We start from the raw sequence: 12,968 nt of genomic DNA, 5'->3' as shown, positions 1-12,968 counted from the left end.
GCCCTGGTTTTTCACTGGTTTTCCTCCTACCTTGACAGCCAGTCCTTACCCAACTCCATTTGTGGCTCTTCCTAGTTTACCTGACCTCTAAATGTTGAGCTCATTCCAAGTATGCCTCCTCTACACATCTTTCTCCGGGTGATGTTATCAACAGCCATGCAGTGAAGACCATCTTGTGCTCATGGCACTCACCTTTGCTCCAACTCCAGACCTCTCCTCCAAGCCCCAGCCTCACAAATCTGCCTACCTGATAGCCTCACCTAGTGGAGCTTGGAGGAGAGGTCTATGGAGGTCTTGTAGGTCCTAGACAAATAGATCTCAAATTCCACATGCCTAAAACAGAATGGCTACAGATCCCACCCCCCAGAAAATACTTGTCCCCCACCTACCCCAGGCCTTCTCTGTCTTGCTGTCATATTGGTCACCAAGTTATTAAAACCGGACTCTGAGGAGCCATCCTTGTTTTTCTTCTCTTTCTTTCCTCACTGCCCTTACCCACACTTACCTAATCCATCAGCAACTCCTGCATCCAAAATAAAGCTTACATCTACCCTCTCTCTTAATACCTAATGCTGCTACCTTTCTCCTGACCACAGTCATCTCTTGCCTAGATTACTACAAGTGTCCAAATTAGCTTTCTACTTCTACTCTTGCTCTGCCACCAGTCCATTCTCTTTAGCAGACAAAAAAAAAAAAAAAAAAAGGATTTTCATAAACTATCTAAAGATTTATCTCCCACCCCTAAAATGTTACAGTGGCTTCCCAGGAAAATACTACTAAATCCCAACCTCTTTCCCACGAGGCTCTACATCAACTACATCTACATCACCAGGGCTGGTTCCAGCCCCCTCTTGAATCATTCCTCATCCCTTCCCATCTTTGCTCTTCATTATACCCCAGCCAAAGTGGATATCTTTCAGTTTCTCAGAGATACCAAGCCCTTTCTAGGCAAGAGAAATAGCATGAACAGAAGCCCTGGGAAGATGATATTCTTTGCTCTACTCTTATAGGGCAGGCGCCTTCTCTTCCACTAGGTCTGTTGAAGTTATCATGGCCACAGGGAGGCCTTTGGAGACAGAAGTTTATTCTTTATATGAGTCCCATCTATTTCTCTCACAGCACTTACTCAAAGGTACTGTTACTTGATTTATGTGTTTCCCTCTTTGGGGGGTTTGTTTCCCCAAGTTAAAATGTAAGTTCCACGTGGGCAGGGACCATGTTCACTGCTGGACCTCAACACTTAGCACTATGCCTAGCATATAGTAGAAAATCAATAAATAGTCATGGAATATATAAGTGTATGAACAAGCACTTACAACACAGTATGATGTGTACTAGTGCAGGAAGTGATCCAAGGTTCTTTGGAAACATGAATAAAGACTCTCTTTACAGATGAGAAGATACCTGAGTTAAATCTTTTGGAATTTGTCAGGATTAGAGCTATTATAATGGTGCTGAAAATATGAGAGAGCCTGATTGTGTTCAGGAACAGGAAAACAGTGGTATTCTGTGTCAGGCTATACAATTTACATTTTATCAGGAAAGCCAGCCATTTGAGAGCTTAGGCAAAGAACAGATACTGTTTGAATTATGAAAAGATAACTCGGATGACAGTATGAAGGATCACTTGCAAGAGAAGAACTAGAAGCAGGAAGACTAACTAGAAAGATGCAAGGGAGAAAGTGACTATGGCAGTGGAAATGAAAACAAGGAGAAAGAACCAGACCACGAGATATTAAGATAATATTTTTAAAAGCTTAGCAACCAATTGAATACGACAGTAAGGACCAAGAGATGAACACGGCTCAGCTTTTAACTTGTGAGACTATGTGAACAACAATGCCATTAATTGAGATAGAAATACAGAATATAAGCAATTTTTAGGGGGGAAAGTGAGGAGTCCAGTGTGGGACATACTGAGTGTGAGGTGCCTGGGGCTGTCCTTGTAGAGATGCCCTATTGGGCAGCTGGTAGATGGGGACGAAGACCTGGGTACAGCAGAGGTCACAGATTTAGAAATCAACATATACATGGGAACTTTCTTCCTAGAAACAGAGGTGATTAATACTGGTTTAATATTTGCCTGAAGATTTTAACAAGAAGTTAAATGGAAGCTATAAGTGAAAATACTATTCTTACTCAATGTTCTCTGGGAAGAAAAAAATGGAAGAATCCAAACCAAAAATAAAAATGGTTAGTTTCTCTGAAAATCCTACAATACTAAACAAATAAGGCTGCCTTTTAAAGAAAATAGAGATTCTAAATATTGCTCTGAAGTGTCTTTAAAGTTCAGGGTATTATAAGCTCTTGCCAAGTAAGGCGGTGCTTAATAATTTTTTTATTTCATCAGTATTAATTTAGAAGGAAAGCGAGCACATTATAAAGAAACACATGTACAAAGTCGCATTACTGAAATGTAGTTTAAGGAAGATGGGTTGTAGCTATTGTTAACTCATGATTACCCCAGCTAGTTCTCTGGTGGCTTTAAGGATGATGTCGAACCCATTCCTAAGGTTTTGCTTCTTGGCAATTCCCATTGCCACCATGGATTCACTTCTTACCTCATCCAACCACCCACTGCTGCCCACACCTCTTCTCCAGAACTGCCTGTGTGTGTGATTAGAGACCAGGAAAGCTTGCCTTGAAGACACCTCATACCTGAAATTCTAGCCAAGCAGGAGTCAGAGGGCAGCCCCAGCTCACCCTCTCCACTCCACTGAAATGGAGGCCAGGGACACTTAGCTCCCCCAGCAACCAGCTACCCTGATAATCAGAGAACCACAAGACTTAAGCTTCAGGGAGGAAGGAGCCCAAGGTGAACAACCAGCAAGCACAGGGCCAGCCTTCCATTCTGGTGTGTTCACCTCCCACCACGTGGGGAAGGGAGAGAGCCCTGCGAAGGGCTGTGAAGGGAACTGAGCAGGCCTCTTAAGGCCAAAGAGCTTGAAAGGGAGTGTCTGTCCCCACTGAGCCACTTTTAGTCATCCATAAGGTTTAAATGACTAGAAGCCTAGGTTTTCCTGCTACTTTGTCTCTCAACTTGCAGGCCAGGCATTGCAGGAGGAGCATGTTTTATGAAGGGCACTGTTCCCAAAATTCCCCTCCCACCTCCACCACGCAAGGAACACAGCTAGCATGCTACACATGTCTACGTGGGGCCTCCAGCCCTTCCCTGTATACACTTCTGCCTGCTGGGAGAGCAATGGGAGGGAAATTTTCTGCCATCTGTGAATCCTGTTCTTCTATCAGGAGGGTATTTTGACTATACCTATTATTTTAGGGAGCTTTCAGACATAAGCATCTCTTTGCCTTTCGCCTCAGTCAATCTAATTCCTCCATCCCAACAACCCACACACTCCCCAACTACAAACTCAGGTATCCAAGCCCATAATCCTGACTTTAAAAGCTTAACAAAAAATATGAGGGCATGGATGAACAAAATTTACTAATATGCCTAATGGGTATTTCAGAACACTAACAGGACAATGAAAAAAAGGGATTTTTACATTCAATTTTTTTAGGTTTCTTGTTCCTGAAAATAAAAAAGCAAAGAAAATAAAGCACTGTCTCTCTCTTCATCTGCATTACACTTGGTGCCACTATACAAAGCATGCAGCCCCTGGCACTCTGGTAATAAGCTGTGAGTAATATTCACACTCGTGTAAATCTGGAGTTATATTAAAAAGGTTACTGTTTTAGTCTTATGAGAAGTTAAAGGACTGCCAAATCCTTTCATCACTCAAGCTCTTTAAAGAATAAGACACAGCCCTGTAGAAATCCTCAGACCAAAACACAAGGGTTTTGATAAGGGTTTTGATATTTAATATTTAAGAGGAAAAGGAAGTCTGAGAGAGGAACTAAGTGAAGGAGTAAAAAGAAGGCATTGTTGTATTTGCCGTTTTGAGGAAGAACAGGTTCGCTGCTCTCCTCACCCTGCCCAGGGAAACTCACACTGGAGAGAGGCCAGGAAATATCTTCCTCAGGCAGGTGCCTATGTGAGCCAGCACCTCACTCACGTCCTCGGGCGACGCCATCTTCATGGAAATGCTGCACTTCTCAGTTTCCACAATCATCTGCAAGAACCAGTGGGACACTTCTTAAGAATGAGTCCAATTCCTTCCGTTTTTAATTATTTTAAATATTGTAAACTACATAGTCACACAGATATATACTAATACAATATTAGCTTTTTTTTCTTTAACAAGGTTCGAGGGTAGCACATCTCACATACGTGCATGAACACCCAGCCATCACGCTCATGAACTACAAAAGGATCACAATATTAGCTTTTAAAGAAGCACTTTCTTAAAATAATGCACTTAATTTAAGACTCAAAGAAGTGTTTGGGTAGAGGGTGGAAGTACTGTCAGAAACATCTAGAAACTGAAGTAAGTGTTTCCAAGGGCCAAGCTGGCAGATTCAAATAGACTCCCATATGATAGAGACTGAACTCCCACATTCAAACACGACTTCTCCTTTTACCAAGATTTTGTCCTGAGCTGCAGTCTTACAAAGTTTTTATATCCCTGCTATGTAGTGTAAGTATGGCTATATCATTCTGTGGGTACCCATAGGCAATCTAAAAGCTACCTTTAAAACACACACACACACACATTTTAAAGACAAGAAACCTTATCATATGCTTAAATAAAATGTTAAAACCTTTTGCTTGGGAGCAAAAGAGAAATGCTTTTAAAAGTTTCAATCGGCAGGGCACAGTGGCTCATGCCTGTAATCCCAGCACTTTGGGAGGCCAAGGCAGGCGGATCACAAGGTCGAGAGATCGAGACCATCCTGGCCAACATGGTGAAACCCTGTCTCTACTAAAAAGAAAAAAAAATACAAAAATACAAAAATTAGCTAGGTGTGGTAATGCATGCCTGTAATCCCATGTAATCCCAGCTACTCAGGAGGCTGAGGCACGAGATTCGCTTGAACCCAGGAGGCGGAGGTTGCAGGGAGCCGAGATCGTGCCACTGCACTCCAGCCTGATGACAGAGCAAGACTCCGTCTAAAAAAAAAAAAAAAAAAAAAAAAAAGGTTTTGAGCTTTCTAAGAAGAGGGGATACTTGGAATATTAAGGTAACACGTTAATAAAATGTTTGGTGTTAGGTTTAGTGTTAGACTAAGATTCATTCCTATAATTAATTGCTGGAGATGTCCAAAACATGTCAAAAAATGTTGAGACTGAGACAGCTAGTCCTCTAAATAAGTACAAACTAACTTGTGAAAAGGAGGACAGGTCGGTCACAAAAGGGGCAAGAAGTTGAAGATGTACACATTACAAATAAGAAGAACTTCAACCACCTAAAAAAAAAAAGATGCCATTTTCTTTAATCTCAAAAACATTCATGTAAACTGGGTGTGGTGGTGCATGCCTATAACCCCATAAACTCAGGAGGCTGAGGCAGGACGATTGCTTGAGCCTAGGAGTTCAAGACCAGCCCAGGCAACATAGCAAAACCCCATCTTCCTACCCCACCAAAAATTCCCATAAAATGCAATCCTCTTAGATTATCACTTCTTCAAAATATCTGCACACGTTTACTTCCTGTTCTTACTTTATCTATACAAAAATATGATGGAGAACACTTTATAATGTGCAATGCAGTTTTTAGATTTTGCCTTACATTTTCCTGAAATTAGCCCAAACTGAAAATAATAATAATGTAAGTATTTCAACATATGTATGTCAAAATGAAAAGTAACGCAAGGTATGTCAAAATGATGAGATCAAAGAAAAGGATATAAATAATGTAAGTGTTTCAGATGTTATTTTTCATAAATACCTCTAGAAGAATCTGTCAACGAGTATTTGATAAATACCACTTCTGTGCTAGTTAGTTGTACATAAAAAAATTAAAATTCCTATTTTTCAGTGCATTCCTCAAGAAATGAAAGGCAAAGCCTTTAAAATTCTCTAGGCAAAGGCTCCATTTGTTTTCTAAAAGCTGGTTCAAGAGGTATTCCTCTAGCAAAAGACATCAAGCATTACTGTACCTGGAGGCTAAACAACCCAGTAGTCTATAAGATGTTTTAAGTAAGACTAAATCTACTTAGTGAAATTAGGCTCATATTTTTCATATGCACATATCTGTGCATATGCATGTTTTTAAAAGCCAGACACTTTTGATATGCCATTGTGTCTGTGCTCTGCACCCTACTCCCAACCTTCCCACCATGGGTAATTATATTTTTCACTACAGGGGTACTTTTACATTCTTCACATCTAGCACATCTATTCAGTTCACAGTTTGGGTGCGAGTAATTAGTAATTAGCTTATTCTAATTCCACTTAATCTTAACACCTAATCATCTTTAATTGCACAGGATTGAATAGAATGACAAAGAAGAAAAAAAGGTGACAGGTGGAGGAAGAAACGAGGCCTTCAATTCAACCTTACAAGCAAGCACTCACACAACCCCGTGTAATATGTCACCACCTTTGCATAATGTAAAGACTGCAACAAAGTGATGGAGGTGAAACCAACACAATAAGTCACCTCATCAAAAAAGAAAAAAAGAGCTTCCTATCAAATACTCTTTTCCCTCCCACTTCAGCTGGGGAGGAACAGAATGTTGGAAACACATTTTCTTTAGACACCTAGCAGGATATAACCCATGATATCTAATATACATTTAAAATAATAATTAGAGATATAAGCCGTAGTAACTTATGTATGATTCAAATTTCCCACCCCACTCCACTGCCTTTTTTAAGGTCGAACAACCTGACTAAACTTCAAGGGCAGCACGTTTTACTAATCCCCAGCTAACAGACCTGTGAGTTGTTTTTCTCTCCTCTGTCAGAAATATGTGGTGGTGGATGGCTTATCCATCCATGTGTGGTGGATGGCTTATCAATATCATTCTGTGACACAGCAAACAATTAACCCTATAATTCAAGAAAAAATCATAGCAGGTATTCAGTTGTACAAAAAAAGGTCCAAAAATTGTATAACTATAAAACTGTATAACTGCTGGCCTCAACGTAAATACCATGAAGGCAATAAAACTCGAGCACCAGAAAATAATGTGGCATAGAGACTGGTAAAATAAGATAAAGGTTTCCAACATTTCTGAAGAAAGGGGAAAATAGCAATAGTAAAAGTCACATTTCGCTAACTCAATAGAGCAATCACTCACTCTTAAACACAATGCAGTAGGTAAGTCTCAGGAATTTTATCTGAGTTTATGAACTATAATTAAATCATAATAAAAAATAGCAAGGAGAAAAAAATAAATCCCAGAGAACATTACAAAAGAATTCCTAATCAAGGCTAGATTCTGAGTACCACTGGTAGACATTCCCATCCTCATGATTTTATATAAAATAAAATCAAAACTAGAGGTCACTGGTTACACAGATCACTGGTTCTTAACCTTTGGAATGCAACAGAATCCAATGGTGCACTTGTTAAAAAAACAAACATCCACCGCAGATGTATAGAACTGTAACTGTCCTAAGTATATATTGTGTGTGTTTGAGGAGAATGAGGAAGTATGATGTGACAGAGAGAAGGATACTGCTGAAAGTGTATTTTTAAAAAACAATCACAGGCAGTTCCAAAACACAGCAAATTTTGAATACCATTAGGTTACTAGTATTGCCAGTCTCTGAATTGCTAGGCCATTTACAGAAGCAGTGCCAATGTTCACTATAATTTCATCTCAAAGGTCCATACTCTGGGTCAAAGTTAAATTGAAGCACTGTTGTAAAGCTATTCATTTGGTACTGACACTGACAGGGGCTGAGACAGACGGCTTTATACACAGTTCCTCTGAATGGTACGCATATTGAAAGGGGCAAGACTACAAGTGTGGTAAGACCAATTTTGGCAGCCACATGGGAAAATTAGTCTTGCTGCATCAACACTCTTTCTCATAATTAAATAGCACAGTGAAATCATATTTCGAACATAACCTTGGCATTAACATTTCGCTAATGCCCTTCTGCTCCCATCCCAGCTCTCAAATCATAAACATTCCTGAATTAAGACCACCGAGAAGACCCTTGTTATGTCATTATGTCATCATTCACGAGTGATCATTCACTCCTGCATATGTTTGACCATTTGGGCAAACATATGTTGCTGCGATTTTTCTTTCAAACTCCAGTTTCTGGAAAATGGTGAACACATAAAATAAAACATTGCTCTAAGATGAACTGTGGAAAAGTTCCAAGAGTTTGTATGAAATCTCAAAAAACATAGTGACAATTTTGACAATTTTAAAGAACATTACGAACAAACTCCACATACGCACAAACACACACACACATTTTCTTTGTAGTTTTAAAAGCTAAAACAAAAAGTAGAAGGAAAGGACAAAGATCAGAGCAAAAGTCAATGAAATAGGAAATAGAAAATCAATGAAATCAATAAAGAAAACCAATGGAACCAAAAAGAAAGTTGTTAAATGACGAGTTAGTGGGTGCAGCGCACCAGCATGGCACATGTATACATATGTAACTAACCTGCACAGTGTGCACATGTACCCTAAAACTTAAAGTATAATAATAATAATTTTAAAAAGTTGTTTGAAAAGATAAAAAAAAATTGGTAGACCTCTAACCTGACTGAAATGGAAAAAGAGAGAGATAACCAAATTACCAATATTGGGAATGATATTCTACAGATATTAGAAGTATAACAAGTGGATATTATTAACAACTTTATTTCAATAAATTCAACAACTTACATAAAATAAACAAATTTCTTAAAAGACACAAACTACCAAAGCTCATTCAAGAAAAGATATATAAATGGATCTATATCATTAAGGAATATTAATAGAATTTGCAATTTAAAACCTTCCCAGGTTGGGCACAGTGGCTCATGCCTGTAATCCCAGTACTTTGGGAGGCTGAGGGAGGTGGATCGCTTGAGCTCAGAAGTTCGAGTCGAGCCTGGGCAATGCAGAGAAACCCTGTCTCTAGGAAAAAATACACAAATTAGCCAGGCATGGTGGTGCATGCCTGTAGTCCCAGCTACTTGGGAGGATGAGGTGAGAGGATCGCTTGGTCCCGAGAAGCGAAGGTTGCCATGAGCTGAGATTGCACCCCTGCACTCCTGCCTGAGTAACAGTGTGAGACCCAGTCTGGAAAAAAAAAAAAAAAAAAAAAAAAACCTTCTCAAAGAGAAAACTCAAGGCCCAAATAATTTCACCAGTAAATTTAAGTAAACATTTAAGACAAAAATTAATACCACCTCAACAGAAAAAATTTAAGAGAAGGAAATACTTCCTCCTCTATAGAGGAGAAATATATAGAATCATTCTATAAATCCATGATTCTCTAATAGAGAAGCCAGCCAAAAATGTTAAAAAAAAAAAAAAAAAGACAAACCAATAACTCCCACAAACATCAGTGCAAAACACTCTTCACAAAATTTTAATATTTGGAATTCAACATTAAAAAAATAATATATCATGGCTCACGCCTGTAATCCCAACACTTTGGGAGGCTACGGCGGGCGAATCACAAGGTCAGGAGATTGAGACCATCCTGGCCAACATGGTGAAACCCCATATCTACTAAAAACACAAAAATTAGCTGGATGTCATGACGCGTGCTTGTAGTCCCAGCTATTCGGGAGGCTGAGGCAAGAGAATCATTTGAACCCGGGAGGCAGAGGTTGCAGTGAGCCAAGATTGTGCCACTGCACTCCAGCCTGGTGACAGAGTGAGACTCCGTCTCAAAAATATATATATAATAATAATTATATATCATGGCCAAATGAGACTTATCACAGGAATCAAATATCTGATATTCAAAAAATTAATCAATATAACTCATCATTTTAAGAAGCTTTAAAAAAGAAAGAAAACCACACAATAATCTCAACAGAGAAAAAACATTTGCCAAAATCCGGCACTAATTCCTGATTAAAACTCTCAACAAACTAAAAATAGAAAGAAACTTCTTAAACCAGATAAAGGGCATCTATTTTAAAAACCTACAGCTGACATCACACTTAATGGTGAAAGAATGAATGTGTTCCCTCAAAGACTAGGAAAAGGACAAGAAGATTTGCTCTTGCCACTTCCATTCAGCACTGTCTTATAAGTACCAGAACAATTGTCAAGTTCTGAGTTTTTACCCTACTTGTAGGCCAGTAAGTTAGCCTATTAGATGTTTCATTGATGCTGCAGAAGACAGGAGATGCCTGGGTCAGAGACATAGGATTTTATGATTCATGGTACAACAAAAGGCATGTGTACCACATTTGGATAGATTCCCCTGCCCTCAAAGTCCCATATGGTGCTTCAGATGGATGCTTGCACACACAGTAGGCTGCTGACAAGAAAGGAACCCTTGAACATTGGAAATCTACTGTTTTCATGGTAAGAAGTAAGCAAGCCTGTTCTTTATTCAATGGAACTATTCCACCATCCCACAAGATGCTCATTGCAATCAACCCTGAGAAATAGCCTGGGCAAAGAGAAGTCACGGCCCTAAATTCCTGGCATACCCAGCAAAATATGTAGGAATTGCTCCACCAATGGAGGAATATCTCCCAATAGCAATAAGACTAGACAAAGAAATAAAAGGCACCCATGTTAAAAATAAAAGGTACCCATCCATATTCACAAATGACATCATCTTTGTAAAAAATGATGAAATCTATTTTTAAAAGCTACTAGAACTAATACGTGAGTAGAGCAAGATAGCAGGTTACAGGATATAAGGTCAATATGCAAAAATCAATTATATTTCTAATACCAGCAAGAGACAACTGAAAACTGAAATGTAAAAAATAACATAATTTATAGTAGCATCAAAAAATATTAAACACTTAGGAATGAATTTAGAGATATGTAAGACCCGTACACTGAAAGCTACAACAAAATACACTCAGAAAAACTGAAAAAGACCTAAACAAATGGAGAAATACATAGTTTTCTTAGGTCCGAAGACTGTACATTACTAAGATGTCAGCTCTTCCCCAAAGTGATTTAAAAATTCATTGTAATATCAGCCAAAATTCCAGCAAGCTTTTTATAGAAACTGAGGTGTTTCTAAAATTCGTATGGAATTGCAAAGGACCTAGAATCACTAGAACAATTTTGAAAAAGAAGAAAAACGTTGGAGGACTAACACTATCTGATTTCAAATTTTGTTGTAAACAAGGCACAATAATAGAGTATAAGAGTGGCATGAAGATAGTAGCAAGGAGACGGGATTCAGATTCCAGAAATAGATTCACACTTAAACGGACTACAGAATTTCAACAAAGGTGAAAACAAGCTCAGGGAGGAAACAATAGTCTTTCAAACAAATGTTACTGGAACAAGTGAATATAATACACATATGAGAAAAAGAAAGACAAACTAAAAAAAAATTTTGATCTATACATAGCTTTATATTCAAAAATTACTTCAAAATGGATCATAGGCCTACATGTGTAACCTAAAGCTGTAAAACTTCTGGAAGATATAGAACATTCTGTGACCTTGGGTTAAGCAAAGATTTATTCAATATGATACTAAAAGCACAATCCATAAAAGAAAACATTGATAAATTGGACTTCATCAACATTTAAAACTTCTGCTCTTTGAAAGACACTGTTAAGGGAATGAAAAGACAAGCCACCAGACTGAGAGAAAATATCTGATAAAGGCTTTGTATCCAGAATGTATTTTTTTAGAAACTCTCAAAATTCAATAAGAAAACAAACAGCCCAATTTCTGTAATGGCAGAAGGAAATACGTGATGGCAAATAAACAGATAAAAAGATACTCAACATGTTCTGTCATTAGGGAAATGCAAATTAAAACCACAATGAAAAAGCACTACATACTTGTTGAATGGCTAACATTAAAAAGACTGACTATACCAGTGTTGGGGAGGATGTGGAGGGACTACAACTCTCATATGCTGCTGGGGACAATGTAAAATAGTACAACCACTGTGGAAAAGTGTGACGGTTTCTCAAAAAGTTAAACATATAGCTACTATACAATTCAGCCATTCTACCCCTAGGTAATTACACATGGGAAATGAAAGTACAGGTCCAATCAAAAACTTGTACTTAAATATTCATAGCAGCTTTATTCATCATAGCCAAGATGGCAAACAACCCAAATGTCCCTCACATCAGGCGAATGGATAAACGAACTGTAATATAGCCACACAATTAAACACTACTCAGCAACAAAAAGAATAAACTATTGAGACATGCAACAAAATAGATCAATCTCAAAATAATTAAACTGGGGTTGGGGGAGGGAGAGTATTAAGAAAAATAGCTAATGCGTGCTGGGCTTAATACCTAGGTGATGGGTGGATAGGTGCAGCAAACCACCATGGCACACATTTACCTGTGTAACAAACTGGCACACCCTGCACATGTGCCCCAGAACTATAAATAAAATTAAAAATTAAAATAATAATAATTAAATTGACTGAAAGAAGGCAGACAGGAAGAAGTATACATTGTATGACATCATTCATATAAAATTTTTAAAATGCAAACTACAGCAACCAAAAGTAGATACCTGCAGATTGACTGCAGGTGGGGAAGAGGGCAAAGACAGAGTCATACATATGTCAACACTTACCAAATTATACACTTTAGTTTACTGCAGTTAGTTATAGCCCAATAAAGCTATTTTTTAAATCTGCATTTTAATAAATCCAAAAAATTCATTTATCACTATATTCCCACTAAGACCTTATATAGTACTATACAACTGCTATGAAATTTTAGTGTTAAAGCATGTTGTACAAACTCTATAAGGAACAGTACTCTCACGTTTACACTGCCAGTTATCATAAGAGCTAATTAGTTCTTCACAAACTGAGTTATGGAGAATGTGTTTTCCTTATCAGAATGAATTCCCAACTCCTGTCCACACAGCCAGTGTTGAGTCTCTCATTTCGAAAATTTCATCTTCCCTAATCTTGTTTATCCACATTGTCTCAAGCAACATTTTAGGGTTTCAGGAATTCAAGAAAGATCATGATC

The 12,968-nt window shown here is 38.2% G+C and overlaps 1 protein-coding gene and 1 pseudogene across 16 annotated transcripts in view; both read right to left on the bottom strand.

The window, feature by feature from the left end:
• Nucleotides 1-12,968, bottom strand: part of CARMIL1 (capping protein regulator and myosin 1 linker 1) — a 340,777-nt gene that overhangs the window by 180,419 nt on the left and 147,390 nt on the right. For all 16 annotated transcript variants that reach the window (XM_063605168.1, XM_063605169.1, XM_063605172.1 and 13 more), the window contains one exon: nucleotides 3,952-4,073. In XM_063605168.1, coding sequence (XP_063461238.1) covers nucleotides 3,952-4,073 — 122 coding nt within the window. The remainder of the gene's footprint in view (nucleotides 1-3,951; nucleotides 4,074-12,968) is intronic.
• Nucleotides 4,155-4,275, bottom strand: LOC112440290 (small nucleolar RNA U13; annotated as a pseudogene).

The sequence above is a fragment of the Pan paniscus genome, chromosome 5 (assembly GCF_029289425.2).
Source record: "Pan paniscus chromosome 5, NHGRI_mPanPan1-v2.0_pri, whole genome shotgun sequence".
Taxonomy (NCBI): Eukaryota; Metazoa; Chordata; class Mammalia; order Primates; family Hominidae; genus Pan; species Pan paniscus.
Note: the sequence above shows the minus strand (reverse complement) of the source record. Positions and strands in the feature narration are given on the sequence as shown.